Source organism: Mirounga angustirostris, unplaced genomic scaffold (assembly GCF_029215605.1).
Source record: "Mirounga angustirostris isolate CCGP_5_RB_7025 unplaced genomic scaffold, mMirAng1.0.hap1 SCAF_14, whole genome shotgun sequence".
NCBI classification, from domain to species: Eukaryota; Metazoa; Chordata; class Mammalia; order Carnivora; family Phocidae; genus Mirounga; species Mirounga angustirostris.
This window is the reverse complement of record NW_026991722.1, coordinates 77,513,727-77,537,975: the sequence shown is the minus strand read 5'-3', so window position 1 is coordinate 77,537,975 and position 24,249 is coordinate 77,513,727. Positions and strand designations below refer to the sequence as shown.

The following is a 24,249-nucleotide window of genomic DNA, read 5'->3' as shown; positions in this document are numbered from 1 at the left end:
CTGGAACTGCCTGGGGGCGACCCACAGATGCCCTCCCCGCCCTCGGCGGGCCTGTGTCCCCTGGCTCGGCCTGCTCAGCTTGGCCTGGAAACAGCTCTCAGCCTTCCTTCAAAAGATGCCCCGGGGTCCTTGGGAGCCTGATCTGGTCTATTCTGGCCCTCAAGACTCTGTCCAAACCCCATTTTCTCTGGGAACTGTTTGGGAGTTAGCCTCATTTCTCTGCATTCTGCTGGCTCCTCTGTCCTCCCCGGGCCTCCCACCCTGACTCTGTAGCCCCAGATCAGGATGACAGCACCGCCCCGCCTCTCCACCCAGCTGGTGCAGCCGCGGTTCTGGGGGCTGCTGAAAAGCAGGTCCCCCTTGGTCTTGCTCGGAGGAGCCCAGGCTTGGACTTTCTCGTGTGCAAAAAGCCATCCCAGCTCCGGGCTCTCTCCTCTGCTCAGCCAGGCGGTGATGTCCATGGAGCACTGGCCGCGTCCATCCAGGCAGCCGCCACTCTGCAAAGCGGTTTGCAGAATGATGGAGGAGGAGTGCTGTCAGCATTTTTACTTTCTCCAAGTTGCCCGTCAAGTATTTACTTTTACCATGTCTTGCCTGGGAGCCTTGGCTTCGGGAACGAAAGCCGCCAGACCCTCCAGATGAGAGTACTTCCCAGAAACCCAAGCCCTTGGGGGTGAGAGGTCAAGGGCCCAGAAGCGCAGGCTTGAGAATCACCCAGCCTGGATTCTGCTTCCCGGGTCTCGAATCTCTGCATCTGCTTCCTCTGAAAATAGGAGAAAAGGCCGTCCCTCCTGGGGGCTTTCCGAGGCCCCCAGGAGGTGGGTGCTGAGCCACAGCCCAGGGCCTGGTCCGTGGGGAGCACTTCTGCTCATCCCACTGAGTCTTACAGAATGCTGCCCTGCACCGGGCCCCCAGCGCCAGAAATGAGATCGTGGACTGTGGTCCCCTGCAGCGTGCGTGCGGGGACAGTGTGGTGGCCGTGAGAACAGTGTCAGGGGTCTTGTGCAGATGGGGGTGCTGGGAAGGCGGCTCTGAGAAGTGACGTCCCAGCTGCAGGGGGAGAGGGAGGGGGCCAAGCAGAGGGGAAGCGGAGAGGGGGTACAGGCCCGTGCAAAGCTGCAGCGCCGGGGCCTGGGAGCCGAGTCTGGCTGCCGGTCCCTTTCCATCCGAGCCCCTGGCACCTGCGTCTGTCATCGCCCATCCAGACTGGAAGGTCCCACTGGCACCTTCCGGTCCCGGCCACCGCTGGGGGTGGACCAGTGTCAGCCAGAGGCGGCTCCCAGCCCCCCCCCCCGCTGTCCCCAGCTGGGGGCCACCGCGGCGTGTCAGGGCTGCTTCGGTCCCCACATCCCCCAAGGCAGAGAGTCATGTGACAGCTGTCTGAGGTTTCAGATGGATCCACTCATGAATATCAATCAGGCCTGGTAATTCACAGTAAGTGGGATCCAGATTGACTAATAAGGAAGGCTTTCACCCCAAACTGGGTCCAGGAAAGGAGAGTGGCAGTGGCGTGCGGCGGCAGGCAAGTGCGGGCACGATGTGACTGGAACTGCAAAGCCCAACACAGACAGCGTGGGGAGCAGGGCTCATGGGCGAGAGCCGGCACCCTCCCGGGAAGTGGGGAGCAGGCTCCGGGGAAGGCTGCAGTGGAAGGAGGGGGAGAGGTGGGGAGAGGCGAGGCCGCCTTTCGGGGATGCTGGTGCCCACCCGCATCTGGCCGGCATCGAGGGTCCGGGGGGGATCCCCGGCAGGTGCCTGTCCTTCCCTCTGGGACCGGGCGGCATCCCTCTCCCGGCACTCCTGACCACATCCACGGAGAGCCGCGCCCAGGGGGGCCAGGGTAGAGCCCAGGCCTGTTCTGAGCACTCGCCGTGGGTGCCGTGGGTGCTGAGCTCCTCCGTCCACCCCACAGCCTGAGGTCAGGGGATCAGGATTAAGGACAGCCCCCTGGGAACAGGCCAGACTCGGGGGGAGATCCAGCTCTGCTCTTACAAGCCCTGCGGCCTCGGGACCGAGTCCCCTGGGCTGTCTGTGCTTCAGTCTCCTCGAGGTGGGACGAGAACACCCACCTTGGAGGATTCACTGGGCTGCGGCCCCCCCTGCAGGGGGCATCCGTGGGCTGAAAGGGACGCATGAAGCCCCTGGCGCACCGAGGGCATAGAGTGAGGGTCACCTTCCTCCCTCGGCCCCCCCATCCTGCTTTTATCCACCGTCCTGATAACGTGACCATTGTCATCACTGCCCTAACCACCGATGACTCAGTTAACCCACCACCCCAGGAGATGGGCGCCGTTTCCCCCATCCCGACCTGCAGTGAGGAAGCGGCAACTCCGAGAGGTTGGGTGCCTTGCCCAAGACCACACAGCTCTGGGGTGGAGTCGGGGCTGGTGTGTGGTCTGCACTCCGGGCTGTACCACTCGGCCCACTTGGCCGCCAGAGCCCGTCCCTTTCCCTCACGCACCAGGGGGAGCTGGTGGGGGTCTGCCCCCCGCATCCTTGCCTTTCCCAGGGCACCGCTGTCGTGCCACGGCCCCTCGTGGCCAGGACGAGCGGCGTCCGCCTTCCCAGCCCATCCGCACAGTGGGTGCGGGAGCAACACCAGGCCCCCGACTCCCAGCAGGGGCGGCCGTTCTGTCTCCAGAGGCAAAGGCAGTTCCCTCGGGGACCGTGGTCGACCTGGAGTGGGCCCCCCCTTTAGAAGCCCTGGCAGGCTTGCAGACACCTCTTGGCCAGGTTCTCGGGGCTGGGCTCGGAGTCCTAATGGCTTGGCCATCTTTCTTTGAGAGTTCAGTTCTAGGCCCTGGGGATTCCATGATATGATGAAGTCGAAGGATCAATTACTGAATCCTCACTTCAGGCCAGGGGCCCATGCGCACTATTTCCCTCCCCACTTTGGCAGTTCAGGAAACAGAGGCTCAGGACTGTGCTGGGGATCCCCCCCCCCAGAGTCGCCCAGCTCTGAAGAAAGAGGCCGTCATGGTGTTCTGCCCAGACTCCCTGACTCTGATCCCCGAGGCCCATGCGAGAGCCCCATGCTTTTGTTCCTTCCGAGGAACAGTGACTAGCACCTTCCCGGGGCCCTGGGGTCCCTGGGGAGGAGCGCAGACCCAGCCCCTGCCCTGCAGAGCCCATGGGCCGGACGGGGAGCAGACAGAAGACGGACATGGTGTCTGTCCTGGGAGCAGAGGAGGCTCCTGGCTCTGAGGGGACGCGGGGACGTGTCTGCATGGTCGTGCGCGTGGAAGGATGCGGAGGCCGCGGGCATATGCGGCTCCTGGTTGCTGGGAGCTTGGCGTAGCCTTCAGAAGGCCATGTGCCCGGCACAAGCCGCTGCCTCTGCTCACCCTCAGTGGCCAGGACCCATCCCCAGTGTCCTCCAGGCACCGTCCCCACCACACCGGCTCTTTTTCTGATGACAAACGGGTAGTTTAAAAGCCATGGCCTCTGTGACCCAGGGAGGTGAGGAGGTCACCTGCCTCCATCGCAAACAAGCCTGCCTCCGTCCACACCGTATATGTAACATCCTGTCAGGCAGAGAGAGGGGCTGGAACTCGGAGCCAGGTGAGGGGCCCTGGACGTGGAGGGGGGCGCCTTCCCGGGGGCTCGGGGGTGCCACTGACCAGGTCTGGTCACTGGGTTCTGAGACGGCGCTCGCCAGGGGCCTCCATGAGGCGCCTAGCGCGTAGTAAGTGCTCAGCAAATAACAGCCACGGTGGTGGTGGGTACTGTTACTTGCAGAGCTAGTCGTGGTCTCATTGATTCTCCAGCAGATGCGGGGTCAGTGCCACACGCCCCCGTCTGAACTGCAGAGCCAGGCGACGTTCTCGAGGGGCCGTGGGGAATAGATGGGCCGCCGTGCCTCCAAGATGTAGGGGGGCCCTGCGTGGGTGCAGTGGGGGCCGCGGGTGCTGGCCCCCCAGTCCCAGGGCATCGGCCTCCCTGTGCGCCCGGGGCGCGGTGAGTGTTGGCCAGCACATCCCGCCGCTGCCCGTGAAACACGGCAAGTTTCTCATTTTCCCCTTGAGCGGTTTCACCTGCAGCGAAGGCTCGCTGGCTGGAGACCCAGGCCCAGGGAGGGAGGCGGGTGAGGGGGCTGAGTACACCCAACACCACGCCCTTCCCCCACCACCAACAAATAACCAGAAAGCTCGAGGGAGAGGGTGATTTATAAATACTAGCGCCGGCCCCTCCGCAGACCCAGTGTGTGTCTTCACCAAATACATAACGATGCCCAGCATTTAGATTCGCTTTGGACATTTGCACACTGGGCAGCAAACTGTCCGAAGACACCTTGTTCCAGCAGCTCCTTACCTTTGAACGCAGAGATGTGCCTTCAGTTCATCCCCCTAAAGGGAGGGCCCGCCTCCGAAGGCTTTTGCTCTTTGGGATACTCTTGCATGGCCCGTCGGAGCATGATCATCTTTCATTTATAGGGGCTGTGTGAGTTAGAAAGGCTTCCGTGGAGGACCTCCCTGGGGCCAGATTCTCGAGACTAAAGCCCGTCCATAACCGTGAGAGTGGGGTTCATGTGCCCGTTTTCCAGATGCAGAAGCTGAGGCCCAGAGAGGTGTGGTGGCTTGCCCGCCGTGACAGTCTGGAAACAGCAGAGTGAGGCTTTAGGGCCCAGAGTCTGTCTGACTGCAAAGACAGTGCTCTCCACAGAAAATACCCTGAAGGATGGGGGCATCGAGAGAGAGAGAGAGAGAGAGAGAGAGAGAGAGAGAAAGAGAGCGGTTCCCTCCGTGCCCATCCTCTTGGGAACATGTCCAGTCTGGGCTCCAGGCAGTCACTAGGCCGCCGGGCCGCTCACTTACACTCAGCCCGGGGCAGGGGGAATGAGACCGTCGGGCAAGTGTAGGCCCGGCCCCACAGGCAGGTCCAGGGGCCGCACACAGCACTTCCGTGGGCTTCCTCTTCCGCGACGACTCCAGGGCAGATGTGACCAGAGGCCCGCCAGGCTGGGCTGCACTGAGTCCTGCCTCACGGGGCCTCAAAGCGTCCAAGGCTGCAGGAGCTAAGCCCCCCGCCCCATACCCCTGTCCACTTTTGTCCCTCCGTCTCCAGCCTCGTGATGATTCCCGTAACAGAATCATCCTCTGTTGCACATCCTCTGCCCCTTGTTTTCTCCTCAGACGTGACCTCACCCGGCAGGACCCTCCCACTGCGTACACAGTAGTGTCCCCGACACACTTCATCCCCCTGACTCTTGTTTCATTTTCTTCTGAGCATTTACCACACTCTGACGTACTTGCTATCAGTGTGTTTATCGCCTGTTCCTCCTGCCGCCCCCAGCTAGAAAGTTCCACGAGCGCAGACGTGTTATTGGTCACTGCTGAGGCCTCAGAGCCCGGCACAGCTCTGGGGGCAAGGGGCAGGTCGACCCAGAGCCAGTAACAATGTCGGCTCAGTAGAGAGCACCCTCCTTCGGTCAGAATGACCCTTCGAGGCGAGCCTTCTCATCCCCCCTTCACAGAGGAGAACGCTGAGGGCCCCCCTGCCCCAGCACAGAAAGCCCCCATTGTGCCCTCGTGGCTCTGGCCGCAGGACACTTTCTCCTCCTTGAAGGAGGGACATCCAGCTAACTCCTGGCAAGCCCGCTGCTTTGGAGAAGGGAAAAGGGGAGTAAAATCAAACAGGACCCTGGACGCTTGGGGCGGCAGGCGCTGTGTGTGCCCGGGGGGCGGCGGGCCGGGGGTCCGGGAGTCTGGGGCTTTGCTGGCAGCCGGCCGGCTGAGGGCTCGTCTCGCCTTAGTTAGAATGCAGCCGGTAGATCCTGGCTGCTCTCTGATGGCTACAAGTGATTGACACTTACAAATTACCCAGCCGAAAGTGTCGAGTCTTTGACCCCTGAGTAACATCTTTGGCAAGCCTGAGATTTGCCAGCATTTTGTCATCTAATTACTACAAATCCCTTGAAAATTCACTGGCTGGTGAATTTTTAATGCGGGGCAATTTCAATGTGATGCATTGCCCAGATGGGTTCTTGCATTTCCCTCGCTCGCCCTCTCTTTCCTCTCCTCTCCCTCTCTCTCCGTCTCCATCCCTCTTCGCTTTAACTTTAATAATAACCTCGCAAACTTTTGGATGAGCTGAGGCAGGAGTCCCACCCTGCGCGTCTGGGCGGAGCCGCTGGAGGGTGTCCCTCTGACCGGTTGCATGGTCTGTTCTTTGGAAATGTGCACCCAGGCCAGGCTCCAGGCGGCAAGTGGGTCTGCCTTCTTCCCTCCCCCCGCCCCAGACCTCCCCGCCCAGCAGCCCAGGCAGCACCACAGCCTCCTTCACGAGGCACCTTGCGAGGCAAGGGGTGGCTTTCCCTGGGCAGGAGGGCTGGTGGCCGTTTGCAAGGTTGGTTACTTTCAGGCTCAGTCTTGGGCAAAGCAAGTGTTTCATATTATTATTATTATTATTATTATTATTATTATTATTATTATTATTATTATTTTAATCTCATTCTTTAGATCCTTGGCTGATGGCGCTCACCAGGGCCGGGGAGAGACGGCTGCCTTTTTCGGAGCAGAGGAGAGCCTGCACCTTCCACTCTGCATCCCTGGACAACCTCCAGCCTCCTCGGACCCCAGGAGGAAGCCGGCCTCTCTCTGTGGAGCATCTCAGCGACCTGCCCATGCCGTGGAATGAATCTGGAACGTCAGCCCCAGGCAACCAGCGCTTAGGACCTGACCCACCCCGGGAACAAAACTATCTTCAAACCACGAGTGACAAGTGGCCCATGGGCGAGAAATCTGGCTCCTGTGCCTGCACGTCTTTCTTGTTTTCCTTTTCTTTCTTCACCTTTTATATGTATATTGGGTTCTTATTTCCAAACGCAAAAACAAGATGCCGTTTAAACTGCGTCCCCAGAACAGCCCCCTGTGTGGGCATTTTCCCCGTTGACAACTCGGAGGGCGAGATCTGTGGCCGCAGCCGTGTTCTGGCTGTTGACCTTGCAGAGATAAGCCCCGTCCCGCCACCTCCGCCCGCCCTCTCCAGCCCTCCTGCCTTCCCCCTATTCAGGCAAACGAGGTTTTGCTTTTCAGCCCCATTTCTGGTTACATATGTACATGGCTGATAAAATATTCCACTTCACCCCTTCTCCCCGTGGGACCTGCCGTCTTACGGGAAAAGGGTTTGTATGACAGCGACCGCGACAGCCCCCGTGTGTCGCCTGGAAACGGCAGTGGGGGCCGGGAGGCTCTCTCCGGCTCGTCTTTATTCAGATTCCCTCTCCTGGTTCTGAGAATGGCATCGCTGGAGAGAAGAGGCCTGAGCGTCCGCTGTGGGCTCTGGCCGAGGCCCAGGCGACTGCCCTCCTGTCCTGGACAGAGGAGATGCTACCCAGGTCCCCAGTGGGGGCTGCCCAGGCGGCCCCCATCCTGCATCCTCCACCCAGACGGCCCAGCTGCAGATGCTCAGTGCGGGAGCTCACCCGCCCTGGGCGCCTCCGAAAGCTGGGCCAGCGCTGCGCTGGGGTGGGAAGAGGTCTCAGGGAAGCCACCTTGGCTAGATGGAGAGACCCCAGCAGTGGGGGACTGGGCACCGTGCAGGGGGAGGGGATGGCCTGGCCGCTTGAAGCCGTTCGTGCCTGTTTTCTCTCTCCAGCCACTCGGTTGTCCGATGCCTCCCTCCAGGAGTCACTGGTGTTCTCAGATCCAGAATATTCCGGAGGCCCAAGGTAGGGGAGGAGGAAGGTGTCCTCAAGCTTCTTTCCAGCCTCCTTTTACAAAATGCGGCAGCTCACACTGCTCTGAGTTCACGGCAGCCGGGTCAGTGCACCAGCCTTGGGAAGGCCCCCTCTGCGGGGGGCCCCCCTCTTCCAGAGGGCCTCAACTCCGGGGAGCGGATGGACTTGCACAGAGCTCCGCAATGGGCGGGGCACGAGGGGCCAGGCCACGCCCCTCTGCTGAAGAGAGCTTCCAGTCTGGTGTGGGGTTAATAAGACCAGATTGAATTGAATAAACTTCACGTGCAAGGCACGGAGTCTTCTGGAAGATGGGAAGAAAGTGAGGTTTGGCATGAAAGCAACAAGCATTTAGGGGTGCCTGGGTGGCTCAGGCGGTTAAGCGTCTGCCTTCGGCTCAGGTCATGATCCCGGGGGTCTTCAGATCGAGTCCTGCGTGGGGCTCCCTGCTCAGCGGGGAGTCTGCTTCCTCTCTCTCTACCCCTCCCCCTGCTTGTGCTTGCTCTCGCTCTCTCTCCTTCTGTCTCTCTCTCTGTCAAATAAATAAAATACTTAGAGAAAGCAACAAGGGTTTAGTAAGCACCCACTGGGTGCTGGGCACTGGGGTGGTAAAGATGAGAGACAGGGCCCTGGCCTGGGAAGGTTAACGTTTGGCAGAAATGGCCTTTGCACAGAGATGACTCTTAGAAGGCAGCTTCGAGTTGGGAGGTCGCCGGGGTGAAGAAGGGGCACGAGTGTCCACACGTGCACTGAGACCCCTCAACCCAAGGCTGGGTGGGCTCCACACAAAGGTGCGTACGTGCATTGCATGTGAAACACAGCCCGGTCCCTCCATGCCGTGGCCCGATGAACACGAGCTTGCGACACGGGGCCCGCATGGAAAGAAATGCATTTGGGCCTAAAAATAAGCCAGCCACTGCAAATGATTAATTCTGTCATCTGTCTACTGATGCTGCCGTCCTCAGCCTCGTGGTCCAGGAATGAAGCAAAAAGGCCAGTGGGACACGTGAAAGCATCTTTATTACGCCTCCAGATTCCCCTGCTCTCTTCTCCTCGTTCAGTTTCACTTTGGAATGTGTGGGTGTGTGAGCATGCGTGTGCACACACACGTTTTATTCCTAACCACAGTGCTATTAGGAGCAGTTCAAGTCCTGGGCTAATTTGAGCCGTAGCCCCCACTTGCCAATACCCGCCAACAGTTCTGAGACTATCGATGTTTTTTTCCTTTCCCTTATTCATTCAACAAATACTCATTGAGAGCCTGGTACTCTTGCCTTGCACGGGAACGTACCTGCTGAAGTCTTGTGGGAAAACAGACGATAAACCAGGAATGAAGAAATGTACAATTGCAAGTAGGGGTGACGGCTAGGGAAAGGGCAGGCTCAGCCGAGGGGTAATCTGGGAAGCCCGCCCTAGAAAGCAACTTTCCAGCCAAGAATCGAATCCAGAAAGGGAGCCACCCCATGCTCGCGGACATTGGAGGTGGGCTGCAGCATCTCGGGCAGAAACAAGCAAGTCCCAAGGTCCAGAGGCAGGCAGACCGTGTGGTGGAGGACTGAAAGCTGGCCCGGTTCCTGCAGCGCGGCGGATGAGGGAAGGATGAAGTTGACAGATTCGCAGCTACACAGAGGCTCACCATTCATTCAGACAGGAAAGACATCACGGATGCAACAGTGAAGCACAGGAGATGGGGTGAAAATGGGATGTGGCGGACACTGTGGATAACACCTGGTTCCCACTCCCTCTGCCTGCATTGCCTTCTACCTGCTTACCCCCTGCCATGGCAGCTGGAAGTGTCTGAGACACCATTCTAGCCAATCAGACCCAAGCAGAAATCTGTTAGAAGCTTTCCAGCCCAAGTTTTTGTTTTCCTGATAAAAGGGTAGTGAAACTGCAGGCCCTCACTCTTCCCCACTTCTTATTGCTTTTAACTCAGATGTGATGCCCGGAGCTGCAGCAGCCATTTTGCAACCTTGAGGGAAAGGCCAAGAGACTCACAAAGACAGGCAAGCCATTTAAATTCCACACCAGGTACCTCCCTCCAGATTTTTCAGTATGTGGGAGGAATGGCCCCATTCATTTAAGACATAGTTAGTTGGTTTTTCTGTTTTTTGTTTTCAAAGGCATGCCTGGGCTGGTACATCGGGTAAGGAATTGGGGCTGGAGAGAAGTGAGTGGGTGTGCCTGAGTTCAAAAGCAACAGCCTTGAGATTCTGAAACAGAGCACCAGATGTGGAAGAACCGTCCTTGACGGTAAAATGAACCTACCGTTTACTTGAATATGGAATGTTCGTGATTTGTATGAAATGCTGACCTACTTCAAGTCCCCTCTTTACTGGGAAGGGCTAAAAGGAAGTGAATCGAGATAGACACAGGTCCTCATTTTACCGATGACCCTTATTTCACCCAAAAGCAAGCTGGGGGCAGGGGCAGGCCTCCCCATGTACAAAAGACTGCTTTCTGGGGTTTAGTTCATGGGTTCTTTGAATGTAGGTGGGGAAAGAGCCAGAGATGATGGAAAACAAGAGGGAGAGAAGGGAGAAAATGCTGCTACAGAACCCCTGACAAGGCCCTTGTGCTCCCCGCCAGGTCTCCAGAGTTTGAGGCACATTATGACAATAAATGTTCTGTGCAATAGGAGAGAGAAATTATGAGAACGTGCAAATTCTTTACGTATTAGAAGAAGGAAAAAAAAAGAAATGTGTTCAGTGTTTTTTGTTCTCTCAAGAGGTCCACATAAATTCTTAAGCAGAAGTATGCATTGAAATAGAAATCATACAGCGGCCACTAACTCCAGATCGCCTAGCATCGAGAACATCAGTGATGTTCTACCGGAGGGGAAGAACATGTGAGCCCTGGTTCCGAGCATCCGGCAGCAGGCCAGTCCCAGTCCTGCCCCCTTAATCGAATCCCTTGACCTGCGGTCAAGGGCCAGTTGGGCCAAGAGAAACCATCACGCCCAAGGGGAAGGTGCCAATGCTGTAGATCCTGAATCCACAGCCCTCTGCCTAAGCTTGTGGCGTGTTGACATCCCATCAGCGAACATTTGTTGAAGACCTACTGTGTGCATACCGTCCCGAGTGCAGGAATCATCCAAGACCAAAGGTGGATGCTGAAATATAAAAATGAATGTTAGGGGAGCTGCCCCAGAACTAAGAATCAAGAACATCCAACTGCCACGGTCTGTGCTAGAGAATGTGCTTTCGCTGCCTTTCCACCGGGACGTGGCCGTTCTAGGCCTGGAAAACACCACGTGTGGCATAAATGCTAAAGACCACACTGCTTTCAGTGGTAAGCAGCATCTGGAACCCTTCAAGGGTACGGCATCCCAGAGGAAGCCTCCCAAGGCCTTGGTGTTACTGAAAATACAAGGACTTGCAGGAAGAAGCTAAGAGACGTTGCAGAAACCCCCCCAGCTTGCACTTGGCTCTGTGTTCTGTGCTGGTCTGCAGCGCGCTGGACCCCAGTCGCAGGGATGCGGCCCCGTGGTCGGACTTCTCTTTCCCGGCTCAAGGCAAGCCTTGCTGTTGACTTGTTTACTATTAAAAAAAAATTGGCTGTGGGGTATAAGGGAAAAGGAGAAAGACAGAAAGTGTAATTCAAATAAGACCCAGACACCAAAAGATCTGTATGAGAATGTTCGCGGCAGCTTTGTTCGCAAGAGCTAGGTCCTGGGAGCACCCCAAATGTCTTCTCAGCAGTAGAACGGGTAAATAAACCGTGGCGTGGCCACACGAGTGACTACCACTCCGCAGATAAAAAGGAACGACTGGTATACACAACAGCATGGACGAATCTCACAGAGAGTGTTCATCGAGTGAAAGAAGCCAGACACAGAATCGCTGCGGGACTCCACCGGGCTGAAGGTCAAGAAGAGGCAAAGCGGTTGGATGGTGCTAAAGGTCAGAGCAGTGGTCGACCTTGGGGGGAGCCTGCTGCCGGGCTGCTGGTGTCCCATGTCTTGATGGGCGGGGTTGGGGTGGGGGGAGGTTATGCAAGTGTTTACAGAGGTAGAAATTCGGGGAAATGTGCCTTTCATCTAAGCTCGACCTCAAATAAGACTATAGATATCCACGTGCATATGTAATCCAGTTGTAAAGCCTGTTCTGTGATTGATCCTGCACCTGGCTGTACATGAGGGTCAGCGGGGGAGTTTTTGAAAAACATAGGCCTTGACCCCACCCCCAGAGATTCTGTAATGACTCGTCTGGGACATTGGTGGGGGTTTCAAAGCTCCAGCTAGTTTTTTGGGTTTTGTTTTTTAAGTAAAGACACTGCAGCTGTCACCAGGTAATTTGGATGGGTAACAACAACCCTGGGCCCTGGGACTTCTGTCTCAAGGGTGGCCCTAGCCTTCCTCCCTCTAGGTGTTCACGGTCTATTAGAGGAGACAAGATACCAGAAATAATTAAAAGCTGGGATTGCCTCTGCTCCGAGAAATCTCAAGAAAGAAGTTGGCATAGACCTTGTGTCAAGAGAAGAAAAGGCTTTGTGGATAAGACAGACCTCAAGTTGGACAGGTCAACCTTAAGCAGATGGAGAGGGCATGGATAAGCATTCCAGGGTGGAAAGGCACAAACGGGGGCACAGAGACAGACGAGCCTCAGTAGCATGAAGCGCACTGCCCATCTCTTCAGGGTCCTCTCCTGGATGCTTCACCGCCTCCTCCTCACCTCACATAACCTCTGTACATCCCTGCAGAGTAACTGCCCCATCTGCAAGTCTAACTCCCTATTAAACCACAAGCTCCCCAAATACCATGATTGACATACTCACTTTTGAACCACCCAACTTCTGACCTTATTTCTTGCACAGAGAGGGAGAGAGGAATATAGTTCCTAACAGAGAGCTGGGAAGTCAGGCTGAAAATGGTGTCAAACAGATCTTACCTGAAGTCACTCAGCTTGTAAGGGGTAGAAATTAATCCGCTGGTTATCATCCGTTTGCACCCTGCCCTCCGAATCTAGTTTCCACCGTTCTCTGCCCTGCTCTGTGCCCAGATGGACGGCATCAGTGGACTCCCTTTCAGGGTCAAGTTGTGTTAGGCCGGGGGAAGGGCCCTGGTAGAAGATGAGAGGCAGGAGCGGGGAGGGGTTGGGTTATTCATTTGTTAGACCCTCTGCTGGTGGGCCCCCCTGGACTGACTGGTCCCCGCCACCCAGCCACCACCAACAGCCCCAGTGTCTGACCAGCAGCTCTCTCCATCAGCTACAGATTCTTTGTTCTTTATTTTGTCACCATCCCCCCACAGGGAGTTGTTAGACATTCTTTCCCTAATCACTCTCCCCCCTACTTAAATTGCAATACCACCGACATGCTGGGTATCTGTTTAGGCATGCATATTGATGCTGTATGCTTCCTACATAAAAAGGTAAGCTTGTTTCATGCCCCAAGCACCCATTTTTGCCTCTTTGGGGGTGATATGGACCCCACTGGGAAAGCATGAGCTCTCGGGGCACCCTGCCTCCTCCAGGCAGACTTGCAGTGATTCCCCACTGTTGCCAGTCCCAAGGCACTTCACCCCCACCCCACCTTAGTGATGCCTCTTAACCTTGCCCCCACCTCTATTAAACCCTCCAGCCTACCACCACCCTGACTGATGGAGATTCAGTGTCTGAGCCCACAGCACACCCCAGGAATGTTCTGGAACGTTCTGGAAGCAAGGTATGAGAGTAGAGAGTCACCCCCCAGATCCTGCTCACCCCAGACCTCCACCCCTCCCTCTTGGAGGTGATATGGCTTGTCCCTCTCACGGCTCACTTCCCTAGAACCCCAGGACTTGCAGGTCTTGCTTCCCAAGAGCATTCAGCATTTCCTCAGGTGCACAGAAAGTGCTCCCCTTTCTCAGAAGACTGGGGACAGAGCCACTTAGCCTCTTTACAAGGCTGGTGGGCGCCCTGATTGTCAGCCTCCGACCTGCAAAAACAGTGGTGTCTCAACAATACATCTCTCTGAATATGTTCCCTTAAGACACAGATTTCATATATTACATGATCCATGCTCATTGGCCAAGGGACTTTCCTATCACCAGCTTCCTTCAAGGGCCTGCTTGGGGTTTTCTCCTAACCTGTGGCTCCTGGGGACGCTTCTCGGCAAGCGTCTTTTCCTAATGGGTGAGCCCATGTCTGCCCTTTGGACCCTGAGTCTTGCAGTACCACAGGCTCACTCTGACAGGCATGGGAGCTGTTTTCTGCCCCAGAGTCCTTAACTGCCTCTTTCTTGACTCCACCTGCTTCTCCCTTTCTTCTCTCTTTCAGTCAGCCCAAATTTTCTGCCCAGCATCACTAATAATTTGGTGCCCCTTCACACTGAGAGCCACTAAAGGTCTTGCTCAGCATTGTTTGAAGGAGCCCCAGAGAGCTTCCTGACAAGATGGCAAGAATGAGCGCCCCCTGGTGGAAGAGCTCAGCCTCTCCTGCATGAACCACAGCAATTCTGCTCCGGCCCTAAACTTGCATATCTTCTTTAGCAAAGCAGTTCCTAGTCCTAGGAAGGCAGTTTAGCAAACATCTTTCTTACATGAAAAAAATCTCCTTGGGGGGGGGGTCTCACTCCCTATTCCAAGAGCCTTATCAGTGTCCAGACCTATATAAGTCTCCCCCAACAAGAGTTCCAGAAAACACCACTGTCTCCATATCATTACATGTCTATTGCCGATTTTATGACCCTTAAGGATGGCTGTCCCTGGCTAATGTCCAGCTGGCCTGATCCTTATACCTCTTTTTCCTGCCCCGTCCTGCTTTGCCTGCCACACCTCCTAGGATGCTCCTTAGCCGAAGCCCCCACCATCCCCGGGGTTAGAGTCAGATACCTCTTGGCCCCTTCTCTCTCAACCAGAGAAGTTTGTAGTGCAGCAGTTCTCAAACTTTTGAGTCTCACAACCCCTTTCCATTCTTAAAATAGTGAGGACCTCAAAGAGATGTCATTTATGTGGGTGCTAACCACTGACACTTACTGTTTAGAAATTAAAAGTGAGACATTTAAAAATACTTAATTCACTTAATACTAATAAACTCAATCACATATTAACATATGTCATGGAAAGCTCATAATATTTTCCAAAAACTGTAATAAATGTAGTGAGAGAGGTGGCCTCGTTTGACCTTTTTGCAAATCTGTAATGCCTGGTTTTACATCCTCCAACCTGCTTCTCACTCAATCTGATGCAATCTGTTGTTTTGGTTGAGGGGCAGGAAGAAAATCACAGCCCACAAAGTACAAGGTGGAAAAGGAAGGCCCTGCAGACCCCCTGAAATGGTCTCTGGGACTCCGAGTGTCCTCAGAACACTGCCTGCCTGAGAGAGGGGTTCAAATCCCGGCATCCCCATAGTAGAAAAGCCTGTCTTCACAAGAAGCAGAGAGTTTGTGTTAAGCCTTAACTCCTATGGGTTAGTGACCACTTTGAGTATCTGATAAAAGGGAAAGTTCTTTGCCAGAAAGGAACACTGATTTTAGTGACTGCGGAGCACACATGTGCATCATTTCAGGGTCCACACCAAACCCACAAGGCTCATCTCTGACCTCAGAGTCACAGCCATAGGTTGAAGAGAAGGTACCAGAACAGTTGCTTTGCTGAAAAGCCCCATGATTGCTTCCAGGCCCGGAACAAGAACGCAGCCCCCTCCCATCCAGTCAGGGCTAATAATAATGATAATAATAATAATGAGAATGGTGGCTATTATCTTGGGGAGTTTTTATGCCAGGCCAGACTCTGTATCTGCTTTACACACATTACCCCGCTTTCTCCTCGAAAGAGCCCTTGACGCTGTTACTGTCCCCATTTTATAGATGATGAAACTGGGACTCAGAGAGGCAAAGTCACTCCCCCAGGGTCACACAGCAGAGCCAAAATTAGACCAGCTCACTCTGGCAACTGCACTCTTAGATCCCAGTGCCAGTGGCTTCACAACTGGGGGTGCGTGAGTGTGCGTGTGAGTGTGTGTGTGCATGTGTCTGCGTGTTTATAATCATGGGGTTTGAAAGGAGAAGTCTGGAAAAACGGACACCAAAGCATTAGCAGTTTTTACCTTCAAGGTTGAGAAAACAGACCTGTACTTGCTAAACTTTTACTTGTTTGAAATTTTAAATCAGAAAAAATAGAGATTTTTTTTGAAAAGTCAATAAATAGTACTTTCCTTGCTGACATGTGGAGCAGGCCCCAAGTATGTGGCCGTGTGTGCGCATGTGGGGGGGGGGGGGGAGAGAAACTTCCAGAAAGCCACACGCTGGGCGGACAGTTGCCCGGGTCCTGGGCACCATGAGGATGGATGGTCAGATGACGTGGGGCACTCACAGGTGACCCATACCCAAACTGTTTCCCCCTGAAGTCCTCAAGGTGTGCACCCCCACGGGGGTGGGCATTGGGGTGCGCCCTGGAAAACCACAGGTGCCCCAGGCCACTGGACACCTCTGTGGCCACAGGCCCTGCCTTCTGGGATGCCCGCCGTCATCCTGCGAGGGTGAACCGACCCCTCGAAGTCCCTGGGGCTCACAGGAGGGGACATTCTCATTTTCACCCGGGAGACAGCCTGTCTGTCGGAGAGCTAGAAGCCTCCTTCTATTTTTTTTCCCTGAATGATAATTTCCCCCTTTTTTTTTTTGTAGCTAAAAATCACCCAGGCTTGTCCAGACGAGAGGGCAGAAAATTATGCCGTGAAAGAGAAGGGAAGATAATTTCTCCGGGTCAGAGACGTTCTCACTTGTCATCGCTCTGCAGCAGCTAAAGTAGAGAGGGAATGAAAATGAAGGCTGGCCCAGATCCATCACTGTCCTCCTCGGCTCTCCCTGGGGGGGCCCGACCTGGGGAGGGCGGGAGGGAGGGACGGGGGCTTTGGGCTCTGATCAAGGGGCCAGGCAGAGGGGGAAGGCTGCAGAGCCGCTGTCCCAGCTGGATGGGCCCACTCCCCGCCTCAGGCCTCAGTTTCCCCATTGAGCAAACAGGGATAATCACTCCCTCCTCGCTCACCACCTGCACCCCTCCCCCACACAGCAGATAACAGATGGGAGCATTCTGGAGACTCTGGACCATGAAAGCCCGAGGCATGGGAGGTGACAACGCTGAGGTCGGCCAAAGGCAGAGAAAACCTGCAGGCGGTGGGGGTGGGGGTGGGGAATGGGTTCAAGTCCCAGCTCTGTCCTGACCACAGCTTGGGCACATGGCAGCCCTGTCTGGAGCTCAGTTTCCCCACCTGTAAACTGGGGATGATAACATGACCTATCTCATCGTTGTGCGGACAAAGCGAGAATTATATATGATGTGTCTGGCGTATTGCAATTATAATAATAATAGAAACAGAAAAGTACATGGAAACGACCCAACAGTCCCCCGTATCAACAATGGGGGACACCTCAGAGTCTCCGTTTCTCATGTGGAGAAGAAATATCTTATACGCTTTCAAGGGGGCAGATTGTAGAAAAACACAGAACCCGGTCAGACAGACTGGTTTGAGCCGTAGTTCTACCACACCGTGCTTGGCCCTGGGCAAGTCACTTTACTTCCACGGGCCTCAGTTTCCCCATCTGCCAAAGCGGGTTGTGATCCCTCACGGGGTTGCCAGGAGGCTCAGAAACACCGAGTGGGACATGCCTGGTCTCAGGATGATCACGGGTTCTCCAGAAGCGCCAGTTCTCTATCAAATCCCCACTCCTCTCCCCTGCTTGGACACAGCCACTCCCCAGAAGGCAGGGTCTCGCTTTCTGTCCCCGGAGTCCCAGCAGAGAAAGGAGGCCTGTGGGAAGGGCCAGCGGCCTCCAGACGGCTGAGAGTGAGTCTCTGGGCTTGCCGGTGTGGAGCACTGTTTCTCTGTAGAAGGGCATCGACGCGCTCGGCTTGTCCAGTGCACGGGCCGGCCAACTCTCCCTGGAAAGGGCTCGATGGTGCATCTTGTCCTCTCTGGAGGCCCGATGATCTCTGCTGCACCCCCTCACCTCTGCCACTCCTGCAGAGATGAGTGGACACAAATGGTGTAACTGGACCCCTGGAACACGATGGACAAAGCCCAGCTGCAGGCCAGCTTTGACTCACGGACCACCGTTGGTCTATACAGTGGTTTGATCCCTTGTCCGGGTCTAGCACTAGTTTCTCTTATGAGCCAGGGAGGTCCTGAGGTCTGAGATGAAAGTGAGATGAAGGGTCCACTTCGTTTCTTGGAGCATGTCAGGCTCCCTCCTGTCTCAGGGTCTTGGTCTGGTGTTCCTTCCACCTGAAATGCCCTTCCTTGCCCTCTTCACCTAAAAAGAAGCTACTCATCCTTCAGATCCCAGCTCAGACCTGCCTTCCTCAGGGAAGGCTTTCTTGACAGCCTGCTTCTCCCACCCCGATCTCCCTCGGAGCCTGCAGAGTTTGGGATTTGGAAGCATCACCTCCTGCACTCGACGGTAAGTCCCACAGGTGCAAGGAGGGGCTGTGTCTGTTCATTGCTCCCTTCATTCATCCTACAGACGTTGACCGAGGACCTACTAGGTGCAGCCTGAATGGTTAGGAGCAGGAAAAAAGCAAGACTCTTACAAGGACATACATGCCAGAAGGCAAACCTGGCTGGGGTAAAGGAAGTGAAGGGAGGAGTGAGGGAGGGGTCACATGGGACTAGGGGAGGCGTGGGGCGGGGGAGGGGGGTTGGATTTAATACAGAGGCAAGGGAAATCTGTATCAGTCAGCTATGCCTACAATAATGCTTCGAGACAAACCGCCCCAACACTCAGAGATGAAGTTTTGTTCTGGGCGATGGTGAGTCACAGCTTGGGCTCCATCTGAGGTCTCTCATGCATCAGTGGTCAGCTGTGGATCAGCTAGTGGCTGCAGTCGAAGTGGGCCTCTCTCACGTGTTGGCGGGTCAGCCAGCTGACGGATGGTCCAGAATGGCCTCCATGGGGAGGAGCCGGCTCTCCTCCACGCGGTCACTCATCCCCCAGCAGGCTCGCCCAGGCTCATTCTCAAGGTGGAGGCAGAGCTCCAAGGGAGAGCAGAAGCTGCAAAGTGTCTTGAGGTCTAGGCTCAGAGCTTGGCACAGCATGACTTCTGCAACCTTCTATCGGCCAAACCAAGTCTGGAAGCCGGTTCCATCCACCATTATCCCTCCCTGCCGGGCACAGGGGAGGACCTCAGCCCATACTTGTGGAACTGACGTATAGGTGGAGGGATGATGGATGGATGTTCTCCGCCTTTGTCTGAGCCAGAATTAACAACAGGCAGAGGGATGGGCGGTGAGATCCCTGACTGATTAGGAGCCCCCACTCCCCCTTCCTGGAGCCGCAATGAGGAGAGAAGACGGTGTTCTTCCTCCCAAAGTTTAATTAAGTGATCTGCCTCCATGGGGCTAATCCTGTTATCACTGCCCAAAGCTGACCACAGGGGCAATGTAAAATGTCCACTGTCTGGAGGGCCTGGTGGGGCGCTGAAAGCCACTGGAATGTGGGGACAGGCAGGGGGTGGGGCAGAAGCAGAGCCCCCAAGGGGGCAGGACCTCTGCTTTCCAGATGGGACACAAAGGAGCTAAACTCAGTTTCAATCCCATCCCAGGAGGAGACGAGGAGGAGGAGGGAATTGGCTAAGAAGCTTCGGGCTCAGATGGCCTTTGCTTGGGCCACTACCCATCCGGGGTGCTGCATTCCAGAGGGGAGCCCTCCAGCCCCACATTCCCGCCTCTTCTGAAGAGGTGGGCACCCCCTCATCCTGGACACACGGTTCTGGACCAGACCAGCGTGGGCTGGGATCCGTTACCAACCCTTTCCTGCGTGGCTGGGGGCAGCTTCTTTCATTTCCCTGAGCTTCACTTCTTCCTCTGCACAATGGAGGTGGCGGTGTCCATCCTCCGGGACTGGTGAGAAGATGCAGTGGAACACCGAGAGTCGCGGGATCTCGGAAAATGCTGCTACGGAGCCTTCCTCATATGACTATGATCACACTTACCACAAGGAGGGATTATCTTCTGCCTCCCCTGCCCAGCCATGGGCCCCTTGGGAGTAAAGACTGTGTCTTAGACATACGGCCACCCCCCCCCGCCCGGTCCAGGGGCACCTCCCACCTCAGGGCTCATGATTAGCGCCCCCTGGAGGTGTGCAGAGTGCAGGCAGCTCTGCTCACTGCTGAATCCCCGCCCCTCGCCTGGGGCCTAGCCGGTGTTTCCCTCCTCATTCACCCGTGACTCATTCATGCATACATTCCTTCATTCATTCCTGCACAAATATTTGTGGAGCAGAAGCAGACATTTCCCCGCCCATAAAGCAGACATTGGAGGGGGATGACAAGATGACTCCTTCTTGCTCTACATGCAATGGTTTGGGGGAGACTGAGAAAAGCCCCCCCCTTTTCTCTGAAAGTGATGTTCTTATCTGATGCCTGACAGTCCTCCTGAAGGCAGAAGCCCTGGCAGTCCCCAGTCACGAGGACCAGGACACTTGCCGGGGTGGGGGCGTTGTTTAAGAGCAGTAGCCGCGGGGGAGAGGAGCGAGCCCCCGGGGTGCAGCGGGGGACGGAGAGGCAGAGCCTGGGGCAGAGGGATGTACAACTGGGCCCCAAACTGACCCTGGAGTCACCTTTAGAGTAATCACCAGTGTGTGAGCCATACGCTGTCCGGAATGCTTACAGATTCATCCTCCTGGCCAGCCTAAGAGGCGGGTCCTGTGATTACCCCCGGCTTACAGAGGAGGAAACCGAGGCCCAGAGAGGTGCCCCCAGAGGGTTCGTGGGGAGCCGGGCCACCAGCCCAGAGAGCCCAACTACAAAACGGCCCGTGCTTTTCAACCTGTTTGCTGAATGACCTCTTGCCTCAGTTTCTCCACCTGTCAAGTGGGCCTTTCACGACCCTCCCTACAGACCCAACCAGGGGGTTGAGAGAAGTGTGGGGCTCCTCTGGATGCTGAGAGCAGTTGAGGGGGGTGCCGGGGCCGTGAGCAAAGTGGGAAGGCCCAGGCTGTGGCATCAGGCTTCCCAGCTGGGGGAGGGGGACAGCCGGTCACCCTCTGGCAACTTCTCCTGGCTCATCTGCCAAACGGGGGTGACGCGTTGCGCCGACCGCCTGGGCTGCCTGGGGCCACGGCAGAGCTGTGTGTGTGTGTGTGTGTGTGTGTGTGTGTGTGTGTGCCAGCCCGTGGCCAGCCACCAGGCCCGCGTCCACAGGAGGTGCCGGCCGGGCACATGGTGAGAGGCAAGTCTGCTTTGCCCCCGTGGTCTCCAGAAGTCGCGCAGAAATGACAACCCCAAAGAACTCCATAAAATCCAAGTGGCAGTTACGGCGGACTTCTGAGTGAACAGGAGTAATTAGCGCACTTCCCACAGAAAGTAAAACCCAAATGTCAGGCAATGCCAGGGCCATTAAGGTGTCCTCTGCTCCAGCTCCCGCCCACCACTGGCTGGGCCTGCACCTCACTGCTGACCTTCTCAAAGACCACAGACAGCACAGCAGGAGGCTGCCCAGGCCCGAAGACAGGCCTGGGCGACGCGGGGGGGGCTTCACATTCTGCTCAGCTCCGGTACCGACGGAGCCTCATCTTTGACATCTGTGAAATGGGTTATATCTGCTCCAGGGGGAATTAGATTTGATCATGGGTCTAGAATATCAGGCACAGGGTAGCCACTCTCTGTGAAGTAGGTGCCACGAGGGCAAATAGTGCCCCCAAAGCAGCAGGTGTAGCAGATGCGACCAGCACCCTACCCAAATCACCTTTGACCAGTGCGCAACCCCACCACCTGACCCCCACCGTTGGGCTGGCTGCTCAAGGCTCTCGGCTCCTTCCAACTCCAGAGGCATGACCTCTGCCAATGGGAGCTGGCCCCTGAGTGGGGGTTTTTCCAGGGCAGCCCACAGCCAATTACTGGTTGATACAAGGGTAAGAAAGTCAGCCCTTTGCTTCGAGAGCAGGGGGCAACTCTGTGGCACCTTTCATGCTGCAGAGCTTCCTGGGGGATCGGGCTGCAGCCAGACTCTAGTGCAAACCACACCTTTGTCCAGCTTCTTCCTCTGCTGTCCCCCCGGGTTCCCTCCCCTCTCGATGGTGTCTCCTGCCTATCCTCCTGCAAGAAAACACTCCCTGTGAATCCCCTAGAAAGGGTGTTGTCTCTTGAGATCATAGGTGTTCAATCAGACATGTTGAATCAATAAATATATTGTCTGTTATTTTAAAAAAATAAAAAAAAAAAAAAAAACAGGACCAGGACTAGGGCAGGGCAAGTGAGGAGCCTAGGACATAAACTGTAGGTGCTCACACTTAGAGTTGTGCAGATGCCCAGTGCCGCTAAAAAACTGGAAACCAGTTACAGTGATCAAATCAAGAACGAGCTATTTAGGTCACGGGACATCCCAAAACGGGGTGGAAGGTCATGGTTGTGAAATGGATTCTTGACCCGGACGGAGTTCAAATCCTGACTCTGTTGCATCATTGACTGTGACTTTGGGTAAGTCACCACACCTCTCTGAACCTGGGTTCTCTCTGCTCTAACATGTGCATGATAATACCTCCCTCAGAGCACTGTGGGAGGATCTGATGAGGTTGTGTTCATGTACTTCGCACAGAGTACATGCTCAGGAAAGAGTAGCCATTGTGATAACCTTTGGAAGTACTTAGAGCAGTTTTTGGAGATGCCAGAGGTGGAATGTCTCGTTCCCAGATCTCCACTGCACCTGTTGATTCTGCTTGCCACGTACTGCATAGTAGAATCAATGATCAGTTTTTAATGATGTGTACTTTCCCTCTGCTTACCAATGGGCAGCCGAATCAATGTCTCAAGGATCTTTGGATCAAAATCATGATGAAATGAGGTGTGCATAACACACCCCCTTCCATGAACTGGCCCAAGCAGCTAAAAGGACGACCACAACAAATGCCATAGAATCAGTACCCCCGCCAGAGGTGTGATGACAAAGCATGGGCTTTGGGGACCCCATCTGGGCGTGTGTGGTTCCACTACCCACTCTGTGGCCTGAAGCCCATTGTGTGGCCTTTCTCAGCCTCAGTTTATGTGTCTGCGAAATGGGTGTGCCCTGTGTGAAGGAAAATCCAAGGAGATGAAGATCTTTTCTATCTTATTTTTCCTATTTTCTATTTTCTTTTTGGGGATCCAGCTCTGATTTATACCTTTCCCACATCCCTTCTTCTCTGGTAAATGCATCACATCCCACCCCTCCAGGTCCATAGAGCTTGGGTAAGGCTGATTCACCTTCAGGTCCAAAAGTGATCACCTAACTCAGTGCCAAAGTAGTCCATCCCCCTGGCCCCACTGATTGGTCCAGGATGAGCCTGTGGCCTAGATTTGGCCAATCAGGACATTTCAGGCCCCTGGTCCCACTGATTGGCCCAGGCTGAGCCTGTGGCCCAGATTTGGCCAATCAGGACATTTCAGGCCCCTGGTCCCACTGATTGGCCCAGGCTGAGCCTGTGGCCCAGATTTGGCCAATCAGGACATTACAGCCCCCTAGCCATACTGATTGGTTCAGGGATGGGCACATGACCAAGTTGGTCCAGTTGGAGCTAATCCAGGGGTATTTTTCTAGAGTCTCTCATTATTCCTAGACTGCTAACAGTGAGGAGGTGAGTAAGGGACTTCCAGGGACTATCATGAATGATGCCAACACCCAGGAAGCAGGATCAGGGACAGAGACACACACCAGGCTCTGATGACATTGTTTGAGCCCCTGGATCTAGCTGAGCCTGAAGCCATATATCTAGTCCTGGATTTTTGTTCCATGAGACAAGAAATTTCCTCTTTTGCTTAAGTCAGTGGGTTTAGCTTTCTACCATTGCAGTCTAAAAAGCTCTGTCTGACACAAATATCAGGCCCGTTTGCATTATTTTTTTCCCAGGGGAAGATTTCCTTGTATCCCCACATGATGTCACTTCTAAGCAACAGTGTGGAAGTGCAGGGAGAGCATCAGATTTGGCATCAGACACACTTGGATCAAGATCAAGGTCCCGCACAAAGACAGGGCTCCCATCCCTGTTACTTTATCTATAAAATGGGGATATTAATACTCCCCTCCCAGTGCAGATTGAATGGGAAAATGGATGTTAAATCTTTGCCTGTGCTGTTCCAGCCAGGATGCCCTTCCTTTCCCTCTTTGCTGACTTGGCATCTGCTCGTCTTTCAGATTCTCAGTGCAAAGGTCTTCTTGCCAGGGCTACCTCTCCTAACCTTGCTGGCCAAGTCTGGCTGCTCCAGTGAAATTGTCCTCAGCTCAGCATCACTTGGCACAGATTCGAGGTGTCATTGCAGCACGATCATCTGATTAACGTCCCCCTCCTCCGCCAGCATGTAAGTTGCAGGTGAGCAGGGAAGTGTCAGGTGCCGTTGACCACTGTGTGTCCACCGCCCGGCATTAGCGGACCCTCCAGACATGTCTGTTGTATCAACTGCTGTCCAACCCAGTTTCCAGTCAGCACATTCGAGGCAAGTGGTGCTTCGGTGCCCTCAGCCTACGTAAATTGAGTGTCTGACAGGTGTCAGGCTGCCATGATTCCAGCAAGTGTCCATATGCATTCGTTTGACCTGAAACCAAGGGAGAGGTGTGTTGGTTTCTCTAGGGTCAGTGTGAGCCATGTAGATAGCAGATCTGCACCCATTAACCAGTTGAAGTTCACAG

The 24,249-nt window shown here is 55.2% G+C and overlaps 1 protein-coding gene and 1 long non-coding RNA gene across 3 annotated transcripts in view; both read left to right on the top strand.

Moving 5' to 3' along the window:
* The window catches only part of RBM19 (RNA binding motif protein 19), a 133,750-nt gene extending 126,660 nt beyond the window's left edge, over window positions 1-7,090 (top strand). For both annotated transcript variants that reach the window (XM_045887575.3, XM_064578425.1), the window contains one exon: window positions 6,459-7,090. In XM_045887575.3, the coding sequence (XP_045743531.2) occupies window positions 6,459-6,470 (12 nt within the window). In that variant the 3' untranslated portion in view covers window positions 6,471-7,090. The remainder of the gene's footprint in view (window positions 1-6,458) is intronic.
* Window positions 7,091-16,523: 9,433 nt separating this feature from the next.
* On the top strand, window positions 16,524-23,526 carry LOC135362567 (uncharacterized). Its single transcript, XR_010407418.1, has 2 exons — window positions 16,524-18,052; window positions 19,194-23,526. It is a non-coding gene; the product is annotated as an uncharacterized LOC135362567 (long non-coding RNA).
* The last annotated feature ends 723 nt before the right edge of the window (window positions 23,527-24,249 follow it).